General features: G+C 42.8%; 1 protein-coding gene across 1 annotated transcript in view; it reads left to right on the plus strand.

Moving 5' to 3' along the window:
- The window catches only part of FOXA3 (forkhead box A3), a 132,844-nt gene extending 106,022 nt beyond the window's left edge, over positions 1–26,822 (plus strand). The window contains exon 2 of the mRNA XM_078660906.1: positions 21,122–26,822. Coding sequence (XP_078517032.1) covers positions 21,122–22,306 — 1,185 coding nt within the window. The 3' untranslated portion in view covers positions 22,307–26,822. The remainder of the gene's footprint in view (positions 1–21,121) is intronic.
- The last annotated feature ends 1,008 nt before the right edge of the window (positions 26,823–27,830 follow it).

Raw genomic sequence — 27,830 nt, forward strand, 5'->3', positions numbered from 1 at the left:
ATTGATTTTTTCCCCCACACTTCCTAATATGAGATAATTGACAGTTTGTAGCTTAACCATCACCACACACAAACTGTGTGTCTTTCTTCTACAGAGTATAAATACACAAAAACACATGCAGATGTGAGTAGAAATATAATTGCACGACTTTCTAAACAAAGGACACACGCACCTTTCTCAGGGGTTGGAATTTGTGCATCCAACTTTTTTTTACAAATGGAAGAACATTTTTTAACAAACCGATATAATAATAGGCCGCACCACAAATCCCATTCAGAGTGGGTCACAATCCAGCCCACATCTCTCCTATTTATGTACTATGTTGCAAAAAGCAACTCACTCCGATTGGTGGCCATCACAGTGTGTTTATGTATCAGCAGTGGACGTCTGGACCACTGTCCCCTCCTGAACAAACTTTTTTTACATTCACAGTGGAGAAGGAGTGTTAAGGGGGCTTAATATTAGCCAAAACTCACCTGTCTATGCAAAGCGGATGACCATTTCTATTATCTACGTGGGAGTCCTTAGCTTTATTAAATAGTTTCAGTTGTCCATCTCATCCCTGATGACACATTACTATTAACTTCGAGTTACTTTTATGATGATGTTTTTTTTTTATTGTGCTACCTTTTTAACAATGAGGCATATTTTAAAGCTGTCTTCTGGCTGCATAACAATGGCCACTCGAACCTGCTGAATTCCTGTAGGGTGTTTAGTGTCAAATTAAATAAGTCAGGAAAACATGCTATTGGTGTTCGGCAATGGTCTCTCTGGAAACAAACAGACATATAATGTTTCTTTTATTACAACACCCTCCTCAGACAATCTCTTTTGAGTCTTGTACAATACACACCGGGGTGAAGGCCCCCTCTGTTTGTTTCGTTTATCTTGAGCACTGACAGTCTTTCTTAGACGCCCCCCCCCCTTGTAATTGAGACCTGTCTGAGCCTCTTGCATAGCTTTTATAACCTTTCTGATTTGAAGGATATCTTTAGACACTTGTCTTATCTCTCTTCCACTGATTGCTGGGGTTCAAAGTTCATGTTGTAACCTTTATATGTCTTGTCTGTGGGATTTCGTGAGCAATGCCTTCTCTACACAGACAGATTAATTCCTCTGCCTGTGTCCCAAGGTAACTCTTAAAAGGCATTTAGCAGCATTTATATAGATCCTGGTGTTGAAACTCCTTTCCCACAATGGGGCTTGGAAATTATCAGATATCAATAGCAGCATTAATGAATGTTAGAAATCATTCAGCGTCTCTGTGCTAATGGTACTGTTTAATAGAGAACTGTATGACGCAGGTCACTGGTTAGGAAAGCTACTTTGATTGCAAAAATTATGTTTATGATGTATTCCTTTATAGGGGTTTTCTGTCAGCTCTCTTCATCCACTAATCTGTCATTCATATTTTTCTTCCACCCACAACATCACATGGGGCAATGCGTAAGGCCACTTCAGCCATTCATAACTTCAATGAGAGTGACAACTCTTGCTCTTTCACAAGGAGCGCATGTGCACATAAAGTAGTTCCTTCAGCACCGCAGACAAATATGGCAATGTTAGCTTCTTGAGTCCATACATATATTTTTGCCGTTAGCCATTTCTTTTTATCTTGGTGGGAGCCCAACAATAAAGATTTTTCCAAAACTAGGATAAAACAAAACACCTATTGAAAAAACAAAGGCTGGCTCCCAGCTCCTGACCTATTGGCTTTGGCAATGCTTGTTTTCATTTCTAACATGGCTTAGCCTAGGACAGTTTCCTCTAGTCCGAGCTCTGCTCCATACCATTATACTTCTCTCTCAAGCTTTGACGCAGATGCTATGCTTTCAATTTTGTGTGCTTTCAGTCTCGATTTTGTATGGCATGATGTTTCTGATGTTGCTTTTTCAAGTGTCATAATGTGTGGAATATATGGAGCAGCTGACCCTCTTGGGACAGGAGTGGCTTCTGCTAACCACCAAATTGTATGCCCCTTATAAAAATAATTCACTTTAGTTCTACTTTCAAACACAAAAATAATGAAATACTACCCAACGGTATCCTCCATTTGAGGAAGGTTCGGTGACGCAGCAGCTTTTCCGAATGACTTCTCCACAGCACTGAATCAAAGGGGCAGTGGAATATATATGGCAATATTAGACAGTCTGTTTGAAAGCATCTTTATTTGGGTTGTTACCCTTTTGGTCCTAGTATATCTTCTTGTGATTTCATTGGAGCTGTCCAGGGACGTCTGCGGTAGGACCAGTTCATACAGCTATCGGAGGCCATTTTGTGCAGTGTTGTATTGCAGAATTCGTACTGTGCTTCATACCCCTATGCCAAAGCTCCTTCTCGGATAGGTAGCAAACACTGTTTGATCCAAGCTTAGCTCCAGAATCCTACCAGGAAGCATAGTAGAAATCATTATGTTGTTTTTGGCATGTTCATGTGTGAAGAGTTTACAGGCTCCCAATAGGAGGCAGGCTTCTTGGAATTCTAGGACGTGAGGCATCAGTCAGAGAGGCCCTAAAATGTTGTTTCGGGTATTGTGCCAGACCAGGAACAACTCGATTGATCTGGGTATCTAGGCACTTTACAAGCAATCGTGAATCCTGCTGGGTTTAGCGCAAGAGTTGTGCTTGAGGATGAAAACCTGTCGGGGTTTGTCAGATTTACTTTAAGTTATTTTATTGACCTAGTTTCAGTATGAAGCATGCTTGCTCCAGAACATGTTTCCTTTTTTGCAAAGTTTCCATTGAATAAATCTGACAAGAGGCCTCTTATAGGACATTTGAAGGATTGGAATGTACTGTATTCTGACCTCCCTAAAAAACTGATACACAACTTGCAAATGCTTCAAAATGAGGCTACCAGAATGTGCTTTAATTTAAGGAAGTGTGATCCCACCAAACCCTCCATTGGCTCCGAGTGAAGTTCAGAATCGGATTTAAAACACTAGCTCTGCATTATAAATAAGGCCCACTGGAAAAGGGCTTTATAAACATTCAAAGGCGGCCTTTAATACTCATACCCACTAGAAACCCAATTCGGCATTAATACAACAAATCCTCTAAATGCCGGAAATACAGAGCCCAGATCAAGGATTCAGGGGGGATAACTCAGAGCCCATCTTAGCGCTCAATCGCGCTAGCTCTGCTTCAAGACTCAACAGTGGCGGCTCCTCAAGGGACTGCTGAGGGGCGGTAGGGCGGGGAGGGGCAGGGTGGGGGGGGTCGTAAACTCCAGCATACGGCCAAACGGAGATGAGTAAATAAATAAATAAAACAAATTACATTGCGAGCTGCATCGCCGATTTGGCGTTGCAGCGTGCGCAATGTAATCCGTTTTATTTATTTATTATTTACTCAACTCCGGCCGTGTGCCGGAGTTTACTACCCCCACGCTGCCCCTCTCCTGCCCCGCCCTACCGCCCCGCAGCACTCCCCCAAAGAGCCGCCACTGAGACTCAACTATGAAGGACCTTCTTGTCCTGATCAGTTTCGCCCAGGTCTAAGAGCGAAGCCGCTATACTGTATATCTGGTCAAACATGACTTGGCTGTTGTTTGTCAGTGCATTGATCTGTGATTTACGTACATTCTGCACACCTAGGGCTTCACTGTTATCGAAGGATGATGCTCAACTTTACAAAATACTGAAATAAATAACTACTACCAGTGGCAATCCTAGTATATAAAAAGTGCAGAAGTTCCAAAGTTTATTATAAATGTTTCAGCTTATAGCTTTAACGTTCAGACCGAGTTACAGCCAGAGATAAAACATACCACTGTTGGCAGCAGGCAAGTAAAAATTCGGAGATAACAACCAAGTGCATATATGTTAAAATCACAGTAAAAGCAACAAACAAGCATTTGCAATGCAATAGGTCTCGCCTTTATGTGAGTTAAAGCTATTGGCATTGTAAATGACATTGCCTTTTATTTATGTTTTAGAATACAAAAATAATAGGCATTGTCATTTACAATGCCAATAGCTTAAACTCGCATAAATGTGAGACCTATTACATTGCAAATGCTTGTTACTATAATAACTAATCCATACATACAATAGTTCACCGGTTCATTTTTGTATATCGCTTGATTCAATTTGCTTACAAAAGCGCCAAATGCTGCATCGAGGCACAACATCACAGCGTCACTTTTAAGGACCTACTACTTGCCCGAGGAAAAACAAGAACCGCTGTATTTAGAGGGACACTTCTGAGTGTGGGGCATGTTATTATTGCAGACAGGTGATTTTTTGTGTGAAAACGATAGTCATCTCTTCCAGTGAAGTGACGTAAATTTGCTGTATAGACTGTATCAAACACAGAATCGCTTCTAGTAGCTGGTCCTCTGGCGTGCATGAATATCTTGACTTTAATTCCTCGGCTGCGGCATAAGCACCCTCTCTGAAGAGGGTTCTGTCGTTCATTTGCCCTCGCAGTGCCCATATTTTCCCCTTGATTAAACTACACTGCGTTCTTGTTGTTGTGGGAATAAAAGGTGTGCACATTTAATTCTGCTATGCTTATGGTCATGACATGTATCGGGGGAACCTGTGTTTTAAGTATCAGGGGTTCAGAGGAGAACTGGCAGGGGCGGGCGGCAACGCGTCCGGCACTTTCTGAACACTCTCGGAAAGTTTCTCCTCGGGAGCGGCGCGTTCACCTCAGCCCCTTCGGATTTAAAGTTCACGGCAGCCAGGCACCGACCATCGTAGTGGCCTCAAGAACAGACACTCACAGCAAGCGCACTGCCGGCCAGCGAGTGACAAGCACCGCAGCCGGCCACTGATGGGGAAGCAACGCCGCTGCTGAGCTGTGTGCACCAGAAAGAAAGTAGTGCTCACCGACTATACAAAGCTGATCCTGTAACACCTCAAGTAAAAGATCCAGTCCTGATGGGTAGCCACAAAAGGAGACAGGGCGGTAACAAGGAGGGGCTAAGAAGCCTCATATTGAATCGGAAGCTAGCGTTTACCAAAGACAATGACACCAGCCAATGAATAGTATGGGCGGAGGCTTCCACACCACTTCAACATCTATCCCTACTACAGCATGCCTCGCAGAGCGAGCAGCGCATGCGCTGCAACACAAGGCTCGACCTAGAAACACTTCAAAAGTTCATTATTTGTTAGTTCATGAGACACTTCATGAATCAAATGTGTACTTAAAAATAACATCAGCCTCCCAAACTAGTGCTGCTTCTCAACACTCTGTTTGTTCTTTATTCAAAATAAGCCAGGCAGGTCATAAATAGGAGTCACCAGTGCAAACTATATCAATTGCATCTGCCCTGTAGCACGGTGAGAAGGGATCACGGTAAGAACCTTATTCCAAACTTATTGACCAGAGGGTGAAGCTAGTTCCGCCTTAGGCTGGTAGCTTTTGTGCAGAAAAGCAAAACATTTAATAATGTATCCTTGCGTCCTAAAGTGCGTGTGCAATAGTGGTCATGTGTGCCACCCATTCGGAAAAATGCACTCTAGGTGGGTGTTTTGCTATCCCAAATGTTATGTATAATGAATATTTATGTTCCGGGTGTAACAGATCTAAATATGTGATTTGACCACCAGTGTAACGCTAAAAATAGGGTTTATGTTGATACTAGCACCAATGAATTTCAAGTACCAGTGTGACTCCTTATCAACTGCAGTGCTCTCACCATTTATTTGACTTGAGTCCCACCAGAGATAGCCCATGAAGTCTTTATTCAGTGCTTTACTTACGTGTGCCCCCAGCTATGTCCCTCTCTACGTTATGTAGCCAGCGCCTCAATAGCGGATTGGAGATACACACCTGCCAGATGGTATCTGATTGGGTGGATCCTATATAGACTGGGCCTAAAGCAGCTACATCTGATACCGGTTGTATATCCAGTTCTGCATGCATGGGTAGTAGAGGGGTCCCAGGGCCCAGTTTTAACAAGGTACGCAACATATTATTTTCCACTCATGGCAGGTCCCTGGCTTTGTTTTAACCCCACATATATGCGCTTTAGAGAGCTGCAGCAGTAGTTTTCTGTTTATAAACCTTCAAGGCGACGGTTAGCTGCAGATTGCATATTTGAGGACTGTATTATTGCATTTTTTAAACCTAACTGTGGATTTCTCCAGGTGGGCTGTCAGCTGAGTGAACGATGAAAACACAAGCCGAGATAGGCGAACTGATCAACCTTTCCTAATAGTTCCTCATCTATCTTGAATGACCTCCTTAACTGCAGACCCGTTTTCATCACCATTACCTTCGTTTTGTAACATTTTTAAATAATCGTTTTACTCTACACTTTTTATTGATCATGGCACACGCTCAGTTTGTCAGGTAAAGGTAGCAACACTGCATAATCCACATATAGCAGTGTTGGTACCTTCTCACCTAGTATCTTAGGGCAATCTATGCCTGACTCCTCCAGAGAGGCAGTAACATAATAAAAAACAATCTATATAGGAATGGGGCCATTACACAGATCTGGTGAACCCCAGAAGGGATTGGGGGGGGGGCTGCATTTCCCTGCTGGACCGCATCGAACTTGCGCTGTATTGCAGTAGTAAAATCTTATATGGGTTCCAGCAGAGGTGGGTAAATGCCAAGTAGTTGTAGACAGAAGAATGAGAGCAGAAGTGCAGAGCCGAAGAAGTGCAGAAGAAAAGACATGATTCCATGACCACATGGAAAGCATAATTCTCAACTCCCTTTCTTTAGGGATCTCAGACAAGAACCATGTTCAGGGCCAAGCTATGCAAATTCACTTTCTAAATGAGGAACATTCTGCATTTCAGATTCAAAACAGTGTGTTCTCTGTAAATATTCTATAATGATGTGAAAGATTCATATAATGGAAAGTATTCCAGGTTTCCCTAGGGGTCTTTATCCTGTCTTGTACTTTGTAGTGTCAATATATGCCCTCTTCTCCTTTTGACCAGCTAAAGCTGGTTGCCAGTTTTTATACAGTCCTATGCACGTGACACTCAGATATTCAAGGAAGTAACTCCCAAGCCCAACGCACAAGACTTTAGTTAGATGCTTGTAAGTCTTTCATGGTCAGGGCACATTTACATAATTCTGTGGGCAGCAATTTACTCCATTCTATTGCTCCTTGTCTCTGCAATTTACCTTGTATGAGTAGTGATGTTTACACACCAAAAGCCTCCTCACTTTAATACTAAAATTACATCAGCCAATTTGATAGCTTTGATTACAGGCATTAATTACAATTTGACTGCATTCAGTGAAAGCGACGTGGCATAGGTGCGGGAAATTGCAGTGTATCTGCTTGTTGTGAATGGTCAACTGGAGGCCGCAAGAAAACAAGAAATGTGTTGTCTGCTATGAATGGCCTTATTGTCCACATACTTCCAGACATTAACAGTCGTCAATTGTCTTTCCCTAGTTCTAAACTGGCTATTTCACATCAGTTAGGACCTCAGGTAAGGGCAATGGTACATAATTAGGGCTCCCATTTTTATGGTATTTATTTTTTTAACATTTCCGTCTGTATTTATCCATATTTATTTTTGGGCCATTTTATCTGTATTTATCCATATTTATTTTGTGTTTTGCACATAAATGAAGTTGTAAAACTGTACATTTCCATATTTATTTAACTGATAGATGCACACTCATACTTTGATATCTGTTGTGTTTTAGCTATTTAAGCTGCCAAATATTACATAATAATACATCCACTGATACATACTAGCATTATACCACAAATGTATATTGACACAAAGCATTATTTAAAGACATTTCATCTGTTTTTTTTAATTTCACATGCTGTCCAGTTGCTCAGCTTTTAGGCTATAATTCATGAAAAACAGCACAGAGAGTCACTTAAAAGCAGCACAATTTTCTGTATTTATCCACTATAAAAAATAAATGCAGAGAGAAAACAGACTGTTTTCTGACTGTATTTATCTGGAAAAAATAAAAATCCATAAAAACGGAAAACAGGGAGCCTTATACATAATTCTCTCTGGAAACCTGAGATTGGCTCTTTTAAACAGAAGACTGAGAATGTGGGCTTTGACTGCTTTGTTTGCCCATATTGTAAGATTCCCTAGATCATTGAAATTAGAAGGCCTGGGCAAAAGCACCCCAGGATAATGTGACTGTGCCACTGTCTGTGTGGAGGATCAGGCTGGGGGACAAGGTTGTTAGTTTGAACTCCTTTGAAGGAGTGTTAATTGCTTTTCTTCCTCATCATACAACCTCTGCTGTGGTACAGGCCTATAAATCTAAGAAGGGATATGAACAGCCATTAATGTCCTCGGATTGAGGCAATAACACTTAACTTGTATGTTTCATGCTTGTATAAAGATTGTTTTAAATGGACATTCTATGGCCAGTCATCACAGTGAAAAGTCGTGTGTTTCTCTTCCACCCATGATCTGGACTGTGTACAAGGATATGCCTTTCACTTAGACACACCTAGCATTAGGTAAACCATACTACTGTTCACGATTGCAATACTAGTATTTACCCGAACCTGAATGCAACGAATAGGATGTTATTTTGTTGAACACTAGGTAGAGATCTAGCTAATATTTAGGCACCTCTGCTTGTGATAGAGTCTTCTCCCGCAGTAAACAAAGTGTAACATTTGTGAATACATTAAACTCTAACAATGAGGAGTTTAAATTGCGATCATGTTTGAAGCTGCCCTTTTCTACTTTTTTATTCGTATAATTTTTTTTGTTAAGTGTAAATGTTTTGTTTTCACAACTTTACTTTTACTAGATAATTATGGACCCAATTTGGTTCCGCTTCTGCATTTTTATGAATGCGTTGAAAAATAAATGTATCTCTTATTTAATATGGTTGCTCAGATTTCCATATATTTTTCCTCGTGTGGTTTAGTCCGTTGACAGTGTCTTGTTTAGAGATTTATGTGGGTATGTATATATTTTGTATGCATATGTGCGCCTTGCTTAGCTGAGTACTGAAAACGTGTGTATGTGGTTGCAGTGAACTTGTACCAGTGATCATTGGTGTATTTCAATTTATGGCAGGTGCTTATGCTTGGTGTATGTGTTTAGTGTTCACTGTAGGTCATTTTAAGTGCAGCCATGTGCTAAGTCTCTGTCTATGTTTGCTGTTGTCCTGTTTGACCTGCCTCCATGTTTGCTTCGTTATGTCACTGCCTAAGTTTGCTGTATGTCAATATCTACTGTGTGTCAATGATTTCAAAGTGTCTGCGTCGGGTGTAGTTTTATTTTTGAGACATTCCTAATTTAAGTGCTTTTCAATGTTAAGCATGTGTTGATTTTAGATGGTTGGGTGAGTGCCTTTGCTTGCCTTGTTCTCTCCTTCGCTATGTAATGCGTGCCTGTGTGTGCCTATGTTGTTTTCAGTTTATTTTTGTTAGATAGATGCCAATCTGATTCTATGTATAGTTTTTGTATAGCGCTTTCACTACCTGCGGGATGTATCACAGTGCTAGGTAAGAGGAGAGTCAGAAAAGGAGAAGCAATCAGCCACAGTCTTAGTTGTGGGTGTTGCGTGTGGGTCTTAGAGGTGATCAACAGGAGATGCCCCCACCACCTGGATTAGCAGAGTTGAATGAGTTTTATGGATTTTGCTTGGTCATATTCCATTTGGAGAGGCAATAGAAGATATTTCCAGTCGGGAAGCCTAGTGAGTGCATGCAGTGTTCTCCCTCTGACACACTGGTATGTGGATGGAGATTAAAAGGCTGTTTGGAAAGCAGCAGCTTGGTGAGTGGTTGCTCTCCCCACATGTGCCCGTGGGCTAGGCAGAGGCCCTTCAAGTCCATCATCTGCTTCATCAGAAACCGATGCCGTAACATCAATGCCAGCATGCTGATGCCATGCCATGCATGCATCTGATACTGCAGGCATTCGTTAGGTTAGTGTCTCTTGCTGTGTGTTGTTTGTTATATTCATGTCCGTTTGCTGTCTCCATGTTTTAAATATGTCTCTCGTTTATACATGCGCCTTTAATGTTAGTACCGTTCCACACTACAAAATTATATATGACGTACCACTGTCTTTCATGGTTGATACGTGATGTACCACAGTCTATCGTGATTGATACATGTCATACCACAGTCCATCATGGCTGAGCCATGACGTACCACAGGCTTTCATGGCTGATATATGACCTACCACAGTCTTTCATGGTTGATACATGAGGTACCTCAGTTTATCATGGTATATGTTCATGTGCCATTTTACATATCTGTTTAACCTTGTCCATTGCATGGGTATTTTTATATATGTGGCTATTTGCTGCACGTCTATGTTATGGGCGTGGCTGCTAAGTATGTCTCTTTTGTTGGGTCTATGTAATGGGCGTGGCTGCTAAGTATGTCTCTTTTGTTGGGTCTATGTAATGGGCGTGGCTGCTCAGTATGTCTTTTTTGTTGGGTCTATGTTATGGGAGTGGCTGCTCAGTATGTCTCTTTTGTTGGGTCTATGTTATGGGCCTAGCTGCTAAGTATGTCTCTTTTGTTGGGTCTATGTTATGGGCCTGGCTGCTAAGTATGTCTCTTTTGTTGGGTCTATGTTATGTATGAGGCTGTTAAGAATGTCACTTTGTTGGGTCTATGTTATGGGCCTGGCTGCACAGTATGTCACTCTTGTTGGGTCTATATTATGGGTGTGGCTGTTAAGTATGTCTCTTTTGCTGGGTCCATGTTATGGGCGTGGCTGTTAAGAATGTCACTTTTGTTGGGTCTATGTTATGGGTGTGGCTGTTAAGAATGTCACTTTTGTTGGGTCTATGTTATGGGCCTGGCTGCTAAGTATGTCTCTTTTGTTGGGTCTATGTTATGGGAGTGGCTGCTCAGTATGTCTCTTTTGTTGGGTCTATGTTATGGGCGTGGCTGTTAAGAATGTCGCTTTTGTTGGTCTATGTTATGGGCCTGGCTGCTAAGTATGTCTCTTTTGTTGGGTCTATGTTATGGGCGTAGCTGTTAAGTATGTCTCTTTTGTTGGGTCTATGTTATGGGCGTGGATGTTAAGTATGTCTCTTTTGTTGGGTTTATGTTATGGGCCTGGCTGCTAAGTATGTCTCTTTTGTTGGGTCTATGTTATGGGTGTGGCGGTTAAGTATGTCTCTTTTGCTGGGTCTATGTTATGTGTGTGGCTAAGTATGTCTCTTTTGTTGGGTCTATGTTATGGGTGTGGCTGTTAAGTATGTCTCTTTTGCTGGGTCTATGTTATGTGTGTGGCTAAGGATGTCTCTTTTGTTGGGTCTATGTTATGGGTGTGGCGGTTAAGTATGCCTCTTTTGTTGGGTCTATGTTATGGGTGTGGCGGTTAAGTATGTCTCTTTTGTTGGGTCTATGTTATGGGTGTGGCTGTTAAGTATGTCTCTTTTGTTGGGTCTATGTTATGGGTGTGGCGGTTAAGTATGTCTCTTTTGTTGGGTCTATGTTATGGGCGTGGCTGTTAAGTATGTCTCTTTTGTTGGGTCTATTTTATGGGTGTGGCTGTTAAGAATGCCACTTTTGTTGGGTCTATGTTAAGGGCGTGGCTGTTAAGTATGTCTCTTTTGTTGGGTCTATGTTATGGGCGTGGCTGTTAAGTATGTCTCTTTTGTTGGGTCTATGTTATGTGGCTAAGGATGTCACTTTTGTTGGGTCTTTGTTATGTGTGTGGCTGTTAAGAATGTCACTTTGTTGGGTCTATGTTATGGGTGTGGGTATTATGTGTGTCTATTTTGTTGGGTCTATGTTATGGGCGTGGCTGCTAAGTATGTCTCTTTTTGTAGCACACATGCACACCTCACCACACTACTCAATGACGAATTAATCCACATGGAATAGGCAATCAAAATGAGGGCCCAGTTTTTTCTTGTAACATTCCACACTGAATTCCGACTTTTATGGGGATTGCCCCTTCCATATCCAGCCTTCTCTGAGGGGGCAGTGCAAGTAGAGAGGGCAGGGCACGTGGGGGGAAGTGGGCTGTCAAGGAGAAGGGCGTCGAGCTGATCCAGGCTCCCAGGCTGGGCCAGGCCGCCGAAGCCGTAACCAATTTTAATGGCTGGATTTTTCGGCCAGAAAAATTGGGTCCGGGGTTCTGACGCGCAGAAATTGTGGAAACACCAGCCCTAAAATATGTGTGCAGAGTTTTATGGTATCCCACCCGGCGATAGTGCCTCGCTCATTTTACAGTATGTCACTAAACGTGTGTAATGTTTGAGGTTGTTATGCTGCAGGTACACGCCATCTGTATCTTGCTGCAGAAGCGCCTTCCTTAGACAATCTTTCATACAACTCTTGCGAGAATGTTCCATACAGACTTTTTTTTTGCCTAATAACCTCTGCGTTGCCTTTCTCCGTGAGACGCCCTCCCCCTGTATACGACTAACTTGAAAAAACGTGGTCTTGTGGTAACGGATGTTCACATCCGTGTCTTAAGGTGTGTTTTCTGTGCCCAGCATTCGTTTTGCTCTGGGGCGAGATGAGTGACGCGCTGCGCACCTGCGTGAGGCTGAGACACTGGGACAGGGGCCAAAGTTGGCGCAGCTCAGCTGCGCTCTGTGTCTTAACTGCAAGTGCCCAGAAGGACGCTGGCAGGGCACTTAGCGCGGGAACCATTGTACCAGTAAGGGGCACGGACAAAATAATAGTGGGCCGTACTTCGTACCTAGCAGTTCCTTTGTCAGAATCAAAGCCCTTCTCCCAAAGGCCTTATGATATGAGTTTGCGAATGATGAAGAATGGAGCAAGAAAGTCAGAAAAGCTGAATTTTTAGTTTCACTGGTGATGCTCACAGTAGGTGTCTTCCATGGCATGGTACCCCCAGGGCAGCGGCAAATCTGAGGTGCCTTGCGAATGACGGATCCGAGGGAACTTTTGGTTGCACGAGCTCATGGGATGCAGTGGGGCAGTGTGTGGTGTTTTCATGCCGACGTGTTTTGACTGTCGTCCTGGAATACATGTCTGGGTTAGGCGGGCACTACAAGATGAACTGCCATCGAAGAGCAAGTGATCAGTTTCTGAAGCCGGTGGGGTCTCAAGGTTTCTTCTGAGTACTAGTCTGACTGTTGTGTTCGTCCTCAATTGGTGGTTCTTCATTATTATTTTGGCACTCCTGGGTAGCAGGGCAAGACCTGAATTGTTGTGCGTTACTTCTACAGCCTGGGTGGAGGGGTTATGAATCAAGAGTCTCCCATCGGCCTAAGATGAAAACTGTGACATTACAGAACATTTGCAAGGGGTGGTGCTGTTAAAGGGAGGATGCAATAAGGCAGAGACAGCAAGAAGTAGGACTGATCTTGACAGTGGTTTAAATGCTGAAGATGGCACTTATGGTTTTGACTTTGGTGCTGGTGTTGTTTGAATGATGTAAAAATTATTGTATAGAAATCACACATAGTGGCCTGTCTTATCATTACCACCCCTAGCCCATTGTTATCTCACGTACGTTGTCGGAATCCTACTTGGAGGAAAACACAGTTATACAGTTGCATTATGAACAAAACACCCCAACGCCATTGTCTTGTGGGAAAACTGTTGCAAGTTTATTTGCATTTTGTTATGCATGTATATATATATATATATACACAGGTAGGGTTATCCCACGGGTGATCATCAGAGTGCAACGCTGTTCAGGACTAACCGCTGGCACCCCTCCTGAAACAATATCCAGCCACTGGGCATTGCGTTGCCATCTTATTCTTTACCCAGTGTTGTATGTTTCATATTGGGGCCGCGTCCCAATGCTTTTTAAAAATGTTTGCTGCACCCATGCCACCATGGAGTGAGGTAAGTCCAACCCCCAGCTGTTAGGATACCAACTGTCCCTTATGGGATGAAGGGGTGGGCGTCGCGTTCTTCTCATGGCCCCCTATGGCATAAGGATCCCATTTTATATTGGCAGCCCCATCGCCCCTCTGATGGGGTATAGCTCGCCTTTTTATGCATAAAGATCCCCCTGTAACTTTGTTTGCAATGCAGTTTTTCAGTTCTTGAGAGCTGTTTTGCTCGGCTCACTTGCTGGGAGGGTGAGTGGCATAATCCTTCTGCTGCCTGTGCCGGAAAAGAGGGCTTGCCCAAGTGAGTTGCCCACTTAAGTACCCTTGTGCTGAGGGAAGTGCGTCGTCCCTGGGTAAGGCGATATCTGCTGCCCCTTGGTTGTCCTCTCCCGGCCAGGTAGGCATAGAAGAAATACTAGGCCCTACCGGGCAGTGGGGGTATGCTAAGGGGCTGTCCACTCTAGTGTCCCCCTGTGGATGACGTGGCCATCCGCCTTCCACAAATATATTGTACCTCCGACCACATACAGAAGAGATCTTCCCAGCCCGCTTTTCAGGAGACAACTGCTTTAGAATCTCATGGCAACCAGCCACCAAAGAACACCTGATGTCACGTAATTCCGACAGAGATCGCTCTGTTCCATAATACTACACACTACAACACATCCACTTTTTTCCTTAAAAGACCATAATATGGTAAAACGTGAATATAAAGTTAATAATATAAACCTAGTTATAAGCTAATTCAAGTGTGGGAGGAGAAAAGGAAAGGAAGGGTAGGGTAGGGAAAGAGAGGGAAAAATCAATCAAACAGGAGACCTACTAACATCTTTTTGGATCTTTTGAGCACCTAAACCGAACCTCTCCCAGAAAAGAGTTCCCCATGTTGACCCATGGCATCTTTCATTAAAAACCTGAGTAGGGACGGAAAAAAGAGATTCCTCAGCTTTTTCCTTGACTCCTGCACACGCCGTGAGATTAGAAAGCAACTCTGTGTAGTGATCAATGTCTCTCCAGTTGTCAGCATGTGCAGGGCTGTAGTGAAGTTTGTCACTGTTGCCCACACCTCATACACTTTTTCATGTAAACTTTTGTCAGCATCCATGTGTGATCACAGGGCTTTAAGTGGGCCGGGTCCTGCCGGTGCTCAGCAGCGGCAGTTCTTAAAAGCAGGTGCTGAGAGGGGTTCCTTTCGGGCTGTCCATATTTGACTTCACGGTGAAGAAAACCCTTAACTGCAGTAGTACCACCCTTCACTGCTTTTGATGTAACTTCAAATATACTTTTTAAAAAAAAGTTTTACATAGCACAAAGTCGACTGAAGGTATTGTAGCAATTTACCTGCACCAATTACATTACACAAGGACATGTTCATGTTTTGAATCACAGAACGTTGAGCCGACATCAGACTCGCGCGCTTAGCTCGAAAGTCTGCAGCTCCAGCCTTACACCACAAACTCGCCCACAAGAACAGAAGCATTTTCATTACATACAAGGAAGTCATAGTTGTTGCTTATTTCTCTTATGCAACTTACAACCATTGACAAAGCCAAATTGTGCTGGCTTGTAGGTGTAATAATATATTTTACCAAAAGTTCCTGACTTGGGTGCAAAGCAAGCGCCCTAACACATCACAGCCACTAACACAACCAGACAGTGTCTGACACTTGTCCTCCGAATTCATGCTCCCTGCTCAGTACTCCACAAGCAGCAGACGGACACAAGCAGGGACAACAAAAGGACGTAGAACTCTTATAAGGCTGGAAAGAATCTTAACAAGAGGCAAAAATATCAAGGTTCATCAAAAGATGGCTCGAGCAATGTTATGAGGACTTTCCTTGCAAGGTGGTACTCATTAAATATTTGGTTGTATTTCTTGGTTTGCAAAATACTTCCGTTGCCCCAAGATTGCTGCTGAGTTGAAGAGAAAGTTTCAAGGGCATATCAGCAGCGAAGGGAATCTGAAATAGTTGGGATGAGACCTTGAAACAAGACCACTGGATCTTTTTGGGAGCCATGGTAGGCAATTATAAGATGACTCACTTTGAAAAACCCCCCACTTAAAATGAAATAGTGTGAAACTGAACCTTGATGCTGCCCTGATGTCTGTGAGTTGCTGTGGGAATGCTTGAATTTATATGTGATGTCGTTTAAAGCATTTTGATTTCTATTAACATTTAGAAGGCTATACAATATGTACATGGAAAATCTGAAATGATAACTATATAAGGAAGGAGAGAACCTGTAAAGTTCAAAAGCGACGGTAATAACAGATGCCTAACAAAAAGGATATGCTGAACTAAAAACTAGGCTATTACAACTGATCGTGTGCGGCACTGGTCCTTAATTTGTATGAGTTGTTGCAGGTGGTGGGCACCGGCTCCCATTTTATGGGAACCAGGACTTATTTTTCATCATCAAACTTTGCTTCGGAACAAGAGGAAAGGAAAAGGAAGGATGAAGAAGGAAGAGACTGATAGCCAACCAGACACAAAAGTAAAAGTGTCGATAAAAAGTAGCCTTCAAGAGGAGATAACGGTAGAGGAAGTGTAGGGCAGTGGAAGAAAGAGGCATGAAGTAACATGGAGACTTGATAGTCTTTGAATTCGGCAGCTCTGGCATTCAGCAGAGCTGGTGGAAGAATCCTATGAAAAACCCTGCGATTACAAATTAAGCACTGTTTTCCTGTGTGCAAGCTACTTAATGCAGCAAAAGGTAATAGCAGAGACAGCGCCTTGAAAATTGCAAATATTACCGTTGCAGAATTGGAGTATGGGTTCTAGTTGTAAAACAAGACATGACAAAATATAGATTGAACATATGGAATATAAAAAAAAAATTCAAAACATATTTCATTTGCATTTCTAGACACATTTGGCCGCAGGGCCAACCGTATAGATGCAGTAATTAGAACATACAGGTATGACATCATTTTCCTTCTGGTGTGTACATTTAAACAATACAGTAACAAAGATAAAAACTAAGTGTGCTATGCCCACAACATGTCTCCCAATGGGTTTCCATCCACATCTGGTTGTCGTCTGGTATATGTATGATGAACTAGTGTTGGGTGTCTGTATCTGTACCGGGGCATGTCCCTAACAGTAGGGGTGGCAGCAGAATGCCTCGGTAGTCTGCCCAGCGCTGCTATATCTTAATATGCTTTTGAGGGCACCCCTGCGCTTTGAATAGTGGTCGTTCCAGAACCATGCAGAAGTCTATCCCTAGTTTACAGACATCTATTAATGGAGGGGAGGGTACCTTCCAGAGTCGGGCAAATACACGTAGAAACTTTTTACAGTTTCTCCATGGTAGCACTGCATGTCTGTGATGATGTTTTACTTTAAGTGCCGGCAATTAGGTGCACCATATTTCGTGTTTGCTATTAGGTGTGCTTTGGTGGAGCTCAAATATCTAGAGGGGGGATATTACCCAAGGTTTGGCAAGGAGACTGTCCCATGAAAGGGTTCTTAGTACCCTTTTCACTGTCTGTTTCCATCTGTGCCCAGATAAAACAGTAGGAGTGTCTCCATGTCGGTTGTCTGTGTGTCAGTCTATACATGGATTTCTTACTCGTCTTGCTCGTTCCGGCATGTCTCTGACAGTCCACGCTATTCCCTAACTCTCAGTGGCACCCTAATTCATGAGCCTGCTTGCCCTCTGTGTTTTTATATGGCCTTTCCTCTCTTGTTTCATCCTTCCTATTCTATTCTACTCCCTCATCTTCATCTCAAGCTTTTCCATTGCTGATCAGGTGAGTAGCGTCAGATTCTCTGGTCTTTACCCCGCCATCTTAGATGATACAATTACGTTCAGGGTGATCATTCTCAAGTCTCCTTCATCACACCTGCTCTCTTTTCCCTCCTATCTTCTACTCTGTCACCCTCTTGCATCGAAGCAGTCTTAGAGTGTGCAGTAAACTGCACAGAAGCCACCATAAGAACATCACATTACAGGCGTCTATTGTTGAAATCAGCGCCTGCTTGCCTCTGCGTGCGTGTGCGTGCGTGTGTGTGAGTTGTGTGTGTGCGTGGATGTGTCTGTGGGTGAGTATGTACCTGTCTGCTCATGTGACTGTATGAGAGATCCATGTCAAAGTCTGAGTGGAGGTTGTGAGTGTGTGTGAATGTAGAAAACACAATTCAAACTATTGGTTTTTCGTTGCTTGTTAATACGTGGGACCGGTTGGTTTTCTGGTTACTTCGTTCAGTGAAATTGTAGGATGCGTGTCCTAGGATTCGACCTGGTGCTCAGTGATAAAGGTCAGTACTGTTGTACAATCCGTTCCAGGACAGAGACATGCAGATTCCCTGACATGGTTAAAGCTGGTTTCTGGCAGGGATGGTGCCCTCCGCCCCTCTGAGGCCTCCTCCATTCGTGTCACTGTCAGAGTCCAACGTGGCACTGCTCCCCAGGCCTTGGCGAGAAGTGATACATGTGGCCACAACATGCTCTCACAGCAAACGGAGGCAAAGGGTTCCCTTCTGGCCTTGGCCCTGCTCCTTTGTGAAAATCAGGGGCTTCCAAGAGTTCTCTTTTCTTCAGTCCCACAATAACTGGTGACAAGACAAATCAGATGAGCGGCAGCACCTGGCGGTGAGCAAAGTGGAAAGTATTATGCACATTAGAGGATACAAAACACTACAGATTTACATGGCATGTGACTGACTCCTTCCCAGCCCTCCTTGACATTCACACCTGAAATCCCTATAGGTGAATTTGCATTTGGCTCTCAGCTATCAGCATGATGGATGATCCTGTGAACTACACTGCCTTCACGCCCATATGCTCTAATTGTCACTTAAGAATGATTTTAGCAACACATGGCTCAGGAGTCCCAGGTGTGGTAGCCTATGTGTCCCTTCATCACCCTGTGAACGGCATTCACTAGCACGCTTTCTCACCTGTGACAAGTAATCTTAACTTTGCTATCCTGTGTGTGGACTTGCAGTGGTTACCTGTATAGGGCGGCTCTACTGTGCCTACCCTGCAAGTCCTGTGGCACCAGAGGAGTAGGGTCGATATCTATGGGGTTATTAAATACCTGTGCAATCAGTCTGACATCTTTGTTGCCTTAAGTTTTAAGGCTAGAAACACATTTTTAGCACGTGGATCAACCTTGGGACTCATGCTACACCCAGGACCAATAAGAAGTGTTGCTTATTTTTAGAACATGTGCAAGTCACAATGCCATACAGTTCTGCATTATAATTACAAAAACAGTGCTTACACTGGCAAAGTTAGATGCAGATTCCCTGATGAGTGACATCTCCCTGGTTGCCACACCAACGGGTGGTGATGTCAAGCAGATCCTGTTCTCACGCACTGGCACTTGTTGAGCAGGATGGAGGGGAGGAGAGGTAGCGGCTGTGTTGACGCTGCAGGCGGATGTGTGTGCAAACAGCTGCATTCACCCTCAGGCACTCATACCTCTTCCCATGTACAGAGAACCTCCCCCGCTCAATCACTCAGCACTAAGATCTTGGCACATTAAGCCGCCACCATGTATTTTTCCCATAAGATGGATCTGTGTTTGCATGGCGTCCGACAATTGCCATCTTGAATCCTGAATTTCTCAGTAACATTATCAATTTTTCTATTTTTTTCTCACTTTATTCTATGCTTATGCTTAAGTATCATTTCAATGATGTTCTTTGCTTTTCCCATGGATTCTGACAACTTCTGCATAATTTTAGCTAAGTACTTCGCCCTAAACATAGCTCTCTCAGAAACCTCTTACACATCTACATCTAGAAACACACATTGTAACTGCAACTAAGGCCAACCAGATCTTCCCATTTTGCCCCTCCTGTCTACTCTGGACATTCACGCTCCTGCATTGTTTCCAGTTGCCCATGTTTATTCAGTATTATTGCTTACCTGGCACTTTTTCTCATCCAGAATATTTTTTATTGATTCTCTTTTTGCTCCCCATTTCGCCCACTTCAGCAGGAAAGAATTTACCCATTTGCCATTGTTTCTGAGAGTACATATATTTTTTTAATTTTATCCCAAATCTCCTCTTCCAGTTTTCTAATGTGTCCTCTACCTCCTGACCTTTGTCCCATCTATGGACTTCTAATTCTCACTGAACACTGAGGCCGAGTAAGATACTGTATAGGATTTTTCCACATTATGGATTTAAAAGCCATATAGTTCCCTCTATCTTTCACAAGTCTCTCTTCTTGGGACTAAGGGTTTATACTGCACCTAATGTGGCCTGCCGAACCACCCACAGCATCCTAGTGACCACCTCCAGAGCAGAACACGATGCAAAAGTCTTACCCTACAGAGCTCGAGAACCATACTTCTGATGTCGTCCTATTATCGATGTGTAGGGTGATGGACGACACATCCTTCCAAACGCAACGCGTCTTTTTTTTTTTCGTGATGTGAAAGTTTCCTGCAACCAAACACTCACCTTCCATTATGAAATACATTAAATTAATAGAGTGCAGTGCTTGTGCGTAAATGATTTACTGTTTGCGTCACGTGCATTTGAGAAAAACACTGGTAAAGCCAAAATGGCGACTGTACATTTTTAAAAGGCTGCCGGTTTTTTGTCCCTGAGTTCAGGGAAATCTGATGCCCCACTATTCAGTCACTCAAGATTGCTGTGGCACCCATGGCATTCCCGGATTAGCAGGATTGGGGCGTCTTGCTTCGTATAAGGGTCCCGTAGCAGCACGTGCCCTGCAGCCTCAGCCCTCCTGTCATTTTCCCAGTCAGCAGATGCGAATTTTGAAATGGCGGATGCTCCCAGATTTCAACATGCACAATCCATAGACACGCCGATGATGTAGATGTGCCCTGATTGGCTGAGTCAGAAGTTATGAGTGTTGATGTTTACATTTTTGTAGGCAAAAAGGGGGAACAATTTTTGGCAATTTGGGCGAGAGGAGGTTCTGAGTTCAAGTCAAGCATGTGAGGTAAAAATAACCGTCTCTTAATATATGATCCACACATGAATTTTGGAAGCCAGGAAGCACGAGAGCACCTTTAAGTTATCCTAATTAATGATATATACAGCGTGGCAAGACAGCGGCATTAATAAAGCCAGGCCTAAATATAGTATGGCTTCCTTACCTCCTTCTCTGCTTTTTAATGGTCAAAATGGCTGTTGACTCTTCTTTTATGCCTTTAAATGGCAATTAATTTAATGTCATTGAAATTTCAGCATCCAAGTTTGTAACTTGTTTGAAGTGTTCCAGTTAAAACACAAGCTCCACAAAAATAATATGTGACCCTTGAACAGGTTTTTAATGGCATTTGTAGTGTCTGTGCATTTCTTCAGTATTTGACTCCAAGTTGTGCAAAGTTAGAGGAAAAGGTCATGTTTAGGAGGGGAATTACATAAAGTTTGAAATTCTGAGTGGATTCTAACCTCCCCACCTTTGTTTCTTTTCTTGCAGATGTATCCCACAGTGAGCACCATGGCGTCAAGCCTTGGATCCATGAACACCATTAACTCATACATGACGCTAAATTCAGTAGGCTCTTCTGGCTCCATGAACATGGCCTACCCTGCCAGCAGCTTGAACAGTTCCCCTTTGTCAGCACTGGGGGGCCCTGCAAACCCAATGGGACTCTCCTCAATGACAGGTCAAGTAAGTCCAACGTTGACCTCGCTGGGAGGACAGGGCCCTTCCATCAACTCTTTGTCCCCTTACCAGAGTATGAGCCAGCCCATGCCACCCCTGTGTTACTCGTCTTCCAGCATGAGTAGGCCCAAAGAAATCAACAAGCCCTACAGACGCACCCTCACTCACGCCAAGCCTCCATATTCCTACATCTCTCTCATCACCATGGCGATCCAGCAGGCCCCCAGCAAGATGTTAACTCTAAATGAGATCTACCAGTGGATCATGGAACTTTTTCCTTACTATCGTGAAAATCAGCAACGCTGGCAAAACTCCATCCGCCACTCACTGTCCTTCAACGATTGCTTTGTGAAGGTGGCAAGGTCTCCAGACAAACCTGGCAAAGGATCCTACTGGGCTCTCCATCCAAACTCTGGCAACATGTTTGAGAATGGGTGCTACCTACGGAGACAAAAGCGCTTTAAGATTGAAGACAAATCCAAGAAGCAGTCATCCAAGACATCTTCTTCTCAAGAATCTTCTGCTAAGCACTCAGAGAGCCACACCCAAGGTCAGAGCCCCAATGCTGGCTCAGAAGGTCCCGAATCTGGTCACTCTGATGCCTCACATGGTTCCGAAGAGCAGAGGACCATGGTCCAAATGGACTGCCCTGGTGCCCAGGGATCATCTCCAGTCTCTCAGACCTCTCCAGTCCCTATTTCCCAATCAATGACCAGTCATTACTTCCCTGCTTCAATTACTAATCTGGACCTTCCTCATGAGCTCAAAATGGACCCTCAGTACAACTTTAATCACCCATTTTCCATCACCAACCTGATGTCCTCAGAGCAGGGTCATAAGATTGACCTCAAATCTTATGAGCAGGCCATGGCCTACAACAGCTACAGCTCCTCACCAGTTGAAAGCAAACACAACTACGAGTCATCCACATCACTCAGTGAAACTGGCGCATACTACCAGAGCCTGTATAGCCGATCCCTCCTCAATGCCTCGTAATGGACACAGCAAGATGGCCATACAAACATGGATGCCATTCAGGTTCCATAAAAGGACATAGAGAAAATGTTAAGAAAATAAGTCAAGAATGTAAACTAAAGGACCAAAATGAAAGAATTCATAAAAAGTGAATTGCTGTATTTTATTTTTGTTCGTCTGTAAATTTGTAGGTGTTCTGAATTGTTACTACAACTTGTAAATAGTTATTTTAACTGTTGTTTTGGCAAAGTGGAATGTGAGTGCTGTAATTGAGAGGGAGGCGGCAAAGGAGATGCCACAATGAAAGGAATATGGTCTATGCTGCTGAACTATCGAAAAATGTGCCATGGGAAAATACAGTTGTGATAACTGTAAATAATGATGAAGACCATAATGCTGTGACAAGTCACTGATCTCTGGAAGATGACTGTACTCAATTGTTTTTCCTGCACTTGGGGAGGTATTTCTTTAGTGTGGGATGCCTTTCAGCATGTGGTGCTGCCTCTCTTTTGACTGTATGGAATGTCTCATGAACCTGCAAAGCTACTGTTCAGGCAGCAATTCTACGAGGTGGGAGATATCTCTTGTCTGATGAACAAAGTTTACATTTGGATGCAGTATCTCTATGGTCATAGAGGAATCTTTCTCACCTCTTATATGTGTCTTTTGCACCTTCTCTCAATTCTGGAGAATGGCCCATGATTGGGAGGGAAGATAGTTATGGATTTAAAGATACCATCTCTTGACTTTCCAATTACACCTCCCTGAATTCTGAAAAGGTACCCCTTCAAACTCATAGGTGAAATGTCTCTCTCGCCTTGTAGGTGACATCTCTTGATCATTGATTTAGATTCTAAAAGATTTGAGAAATATCTTCTCAATCACAGAAAAATCTCTCAATAACACACAACCGACCCTGAACTATTAGAGAAGTCTCATAGTCTTTAGAAATGTGAATTAAAGTATGTCTTTTATTATGACGTTTTGATCAACCTAGATGTTCTCCTATGTTGAGAAAATGAATATGGTAATAAGCTTGTGCATCACTTAAGGGTCAAGAAATGGAATCCAGCAATTCAGAAAGAGAGGGATAGAAATTTGCTGGTTGAACACCATTAGGAAAAGCACATTACTGTCAGAGTCCACCAAATGTGCAAACATAACAAAAGAAATAGGTCATGGAAAAGTACTAAGCTCAGGTCATATGTCAAATGTTAGATGCATTTGTGACCCACAGCGTCGTAAGAATGTTTGCTCTTCTAGCTGAGCTCTAAAAAAAAAAACAGGGAAATACATTTTATCGAAATACTGCATAGGTGATGTAATATAGCGTGCATGTCCACTTTTGGTCCACTATGGTCTGATCCATGGCAGATTTTCAGAATAAATGTACGTTTAATGAATTTAAATAGCAATCATGTATCCTAAAAAAATATCTGGCTCCTGATCTTATAAACACAAGATGGGCACCAATCTTCTAATAGTCTGAAAATGTATCAACATTGTCACCTGCGTATAGTGTTACCAATATATGGATCTAAACAATAGAGCTGCTAGCCTTCCCATAGCATGTCAGTCAAAGATTCTTAGATATTTATGATTAAATAATACACTTTGCATAATAATGGTGAAACATAAGTTACTAGATTAAGTTATAAGAAGCTAAACCAAAGCGACATGTATTAAAGCATTGCAAAAATGTGTCGAGATACTTATTGGCATGACCACATTTGATCAAGCATGGAGAATAAGAAATCCCACACACTTAGAAAAAATGCATTGCTAAACATCAAAAGGTTTAGTAAAAACACATCCCAGAGAATAATTATTGTTTAGTCTTCACATTATTTGGACAAACTTACAGTCAGGCATTAGCCTAGAATAAAGGTTAAACAAGTAAACCTGGAGGATTTCACGTGAGGAGATACTGTGCTGTTGTTGTTCCAATCATGTTTTATCATGTGTCTCATGTATAGTAAATTCATGAGGCATGTGAAATCATGACAAAGTAAGACATGCAAGAAAAATTAAAAACAAGTCAGGTAAGCAGATGTGGATGGCTGGAACACATTGGTTCTCTAGAAGCTTGAACATCTGAAAGCGCACAGTACCATGTCTTTCTCTCTCTGAAACAAAACAGTTGTGGGGAGAGGAATAAAGACACCACAAATGAAATTGCACCCACTTGATAATCTGGTTTGGTAACGCAACGAGTCACTGATAGGGACCAAGATATCGTTACCTATAATATAGACATTGCTTTTCTTACCTTCTGCGATTTTGTAATCTTACACAAATATTTAGAGATCTGATTGACTACTGAAAAACGTAGTGCCAGGGAATCCACTGCAAAGGTAAGATTAACGAGGGTGAGGAAACATGTAAAAAGGGACAATAGAGTAGAATGGAAAGACAGTAGTCACCATTAGAGAACAGAATGAGTCCATCCAAAAGAACACTGCATCAACCATTTAATATGCAATCCATTTGCTAAATAGACAAAAGCCAGGTTAGCAGGGATGCTTCTTTACTTCGACAAGCATTACAAGGATCAGTGAGGCAAATACAGAATGACCAATGCAACGGACAATGACCACAACATATGTCTTCCCTCATCAAATGACCAGGAGAGCCTGGAGAACAGAATAGTTTAATATGGCATCTTACTCACAGGAAAGGTTGTGGTATTATGATATTCGATCCCCAGCATGAAGAAAGTTCTCCTCTTCCTCCTGGTAGATTGCATAATCTGGCAGACTGATCATGGTCAGTGCTTGCTAATGGTCCTAATTAGCAAATACAGTTTGGGAAAATGAAAGGTGGCCATCAGTGCTGAAAGAGTAGAGGGTCCTGGAAATAAAAGGGCCTTGGGTCGTCCAATAAAACAGCTGATATCTATTCCACCATTCATCCAGCCTTGCAATTCACAGAGTGAAAAGGTAGCTTCTGAATTGCTCATGTATACAATAGGATACAGTGATCAGAGAGACAAAGTGTTTAATGAAGGAATAATCTAATCAGCATTTTAGAGGCTTAAAAGAGGAATTTGACTTGCACTAACATAGTTGGTCTCTTGCACCAGTCACCAGCAGTTGGTTTGCAGATCATTGATTCGGTACATAAAGTATTTCATCAGATTGAATTAGATCTCCTAAACCTCCCTATTCAACCTTCATCTACACACCAAAGTACCAACAGACCCTTTCTGAAACAAACAATCAAAAATCATGATTCACTACTGCCCCGAAGAGCGACTGTCCCACCAACAGTTGTAAAAAGTCTTTTATGGAGGTATGAGGTGACTAGCAGGACTAGTGAAACTATGTTTGTGTCCAATCGAGGGCAGGCAGAGAAAATATGATTACGCGTAGGAATTACTACGAAAATGCCCTGAATGTAATTTATATTGTACAAATCATTATGTTTATTTAAGTTCCGGTGCTATGATGTAAATGTCTGTCCTGTATATAGTAGAGAAGCTTGCTGATTGTCCAAGTTGCTTTTCACAACCAACAGGAAAGAGAGAATTGCAATTGAGAGTGTGTTCGAATAAATCCATTATCGCCTGGAAGTTATAGTTCATAGTTTTGAGAGGGCAAAAAGGACATCAGTCTTCGGAAGAGCTAGAAAGAGAACGTGAAGGCTAGTGATAAACAGGGGTTGAGAGCATGTATCAGGCACACCTATGTTCTTCAACATGACCAGTTGTACTCTGAGATCACAGAATCTCTTAAATTATACCTTGCTAGGTCTCTCTCTTTCCCTCTCATCGGTAAGGGTTTGATGAAGCAATGCAGCTCGCGAATCACTGACCTGTTCCAACCTAACCATTTGCTTAAAAAACTCTCAAGCACTCATACACAGGTGCAGGCAGTGTTATGTATGCTAAGCTACGTTTCCACTATAACGCAAATGCTGACATGGAGCCATTAAAATGCTATCAACAGCCAACAAAATGGTAATGAACAGATCAACATAACATGGCTCTGGCCACACTTCCTCACTTCTCAGGTCTTTGTAGAAAGTTGCCTTTGAGTCATTGTTGCCTACAATATTAACATCTACCAAGGTAGCCATTGGCCCCTTCGCCCTTCAATTATGTGAAGGTCCTTGCGTTTTTCTGTGTCTCCATATGTTGGTGCTGCTCTTCTAGGTCACTGGGCAGGGAGAGTTCCCCATTTCCCCTGTAGGGTTTGATTTGGCCATAGGTCAAGGGGGCTGAAGTTGTTGGTGTTGGGTGGGGGTGAAGCGTGGTTAGGAATGCTCACATTTTCCCTCAGATGTTACTATTTTAGAGTTGGGTCATTGCTTTCATACAGAAGCTGACTTTGACAGCTCAATTTTTTTAAATGATGGCGGGGGAGGGAAAGCTGTAATTGTGTTTTAGAAATGTTTGGGGTGGGAGGAGCTTTCTATTTAAATATTGCTTTGGAGACGGGATAATAGAGTTTGTTTAATATATCTGTCTTTTAAAAAAATGTTATATTTCATTTCCGTGTTGTTTCATTTTTTGTTATTAAAGAGATTTTAAACTGGAGCAAGTTTGTAACAGATTTCTTTTGGGGCTCCTGTTGCACATTGTACGGATCAGACCCAAGCGTGAAACAGCAAACGTGCGTATGAAACTGATTAATCACGTTTTCCAGTCAGGACGTGAGCACCTTTTAACACCTTATAGTGCAAGTGCACCAGCTGGCATCAGTGAGGCTCAAAACAAGAAGGAGTTTGTATTGATGCATAAGACACGGAGGTAAATATATGCAAAACGGGATGTTTATTATCGTGTCCTCAGTCTTTAGACTTCTACAAGTCGGCAACAGGTGGGACCTTCCTCGAAAAACTATACTTGAATGTAGGCAAACAAACAGGTTTTGTACTCAGTTTCACACATGCACATACCTGCTGCAGCCAGGGCATGCTCCCAACTCGACCATATATCAATCTCACAGTTTTCTGCTATAAACACTAGCTTTAGTGTTTAATCCTTTATTTTGTTTGTTGTTATTTGTAACCTTGGGCGCAGCACTACGCTACGCTCACGTAGTTTGCGAAGTTTGCGCTACTTCGCACTACGCGAATTTCACGTAGCACAGTGCAAACACACGTAGCATAATTTTTTGCTTGCTCGCGGTCCTCAACGTCAAGTTGGCGACAGCGAGCGAGCAAAATGACATCCCGGCGAGACTTTTTCCTCATTCGCGATCAGCAACATCAAGTTGCCGATCGCAAGTGTGGAAAATAAACCTCCCGGCGAGAGTCTCAACGCGGGGAGGTCAGGTTTCTCATTGCGCGTGGTCGCGTATGCTCGTGACCGCTCGCGATGAGAAACTACCAGTCCACGTTGAGAAAGCTGCCGCTCGAGTAGAAATCTACTCAAGCGGCAGAAAACGACCGCTTGCACTGTGCAAGATGCGGTTTGCACTGATTGCACAGTGCAGACAAGCATTCGGCACTATGCAATCAGTGCGAACAGCATTTTGCACAGTGCACTACGCAGTTCGCATAGCTACGCGTAGCTCGCATAGTGTGAAGTGCACTTCACATA

This window comes from Lissotriton helveticus, chromosome 9 (genome assembly GCF_964261635.1).
Source record: "Lissotriton helveticus chromosome 9, aLisHel1.1, whole genome shotgun sequence".
In the NCBI taxonomy this organism is placed as follows: Eukaryota; Metazoa; Chordata; class Amphibia; order Caudata; family Salamandridae; genus Lissotriton; species Lissotriton helveticus.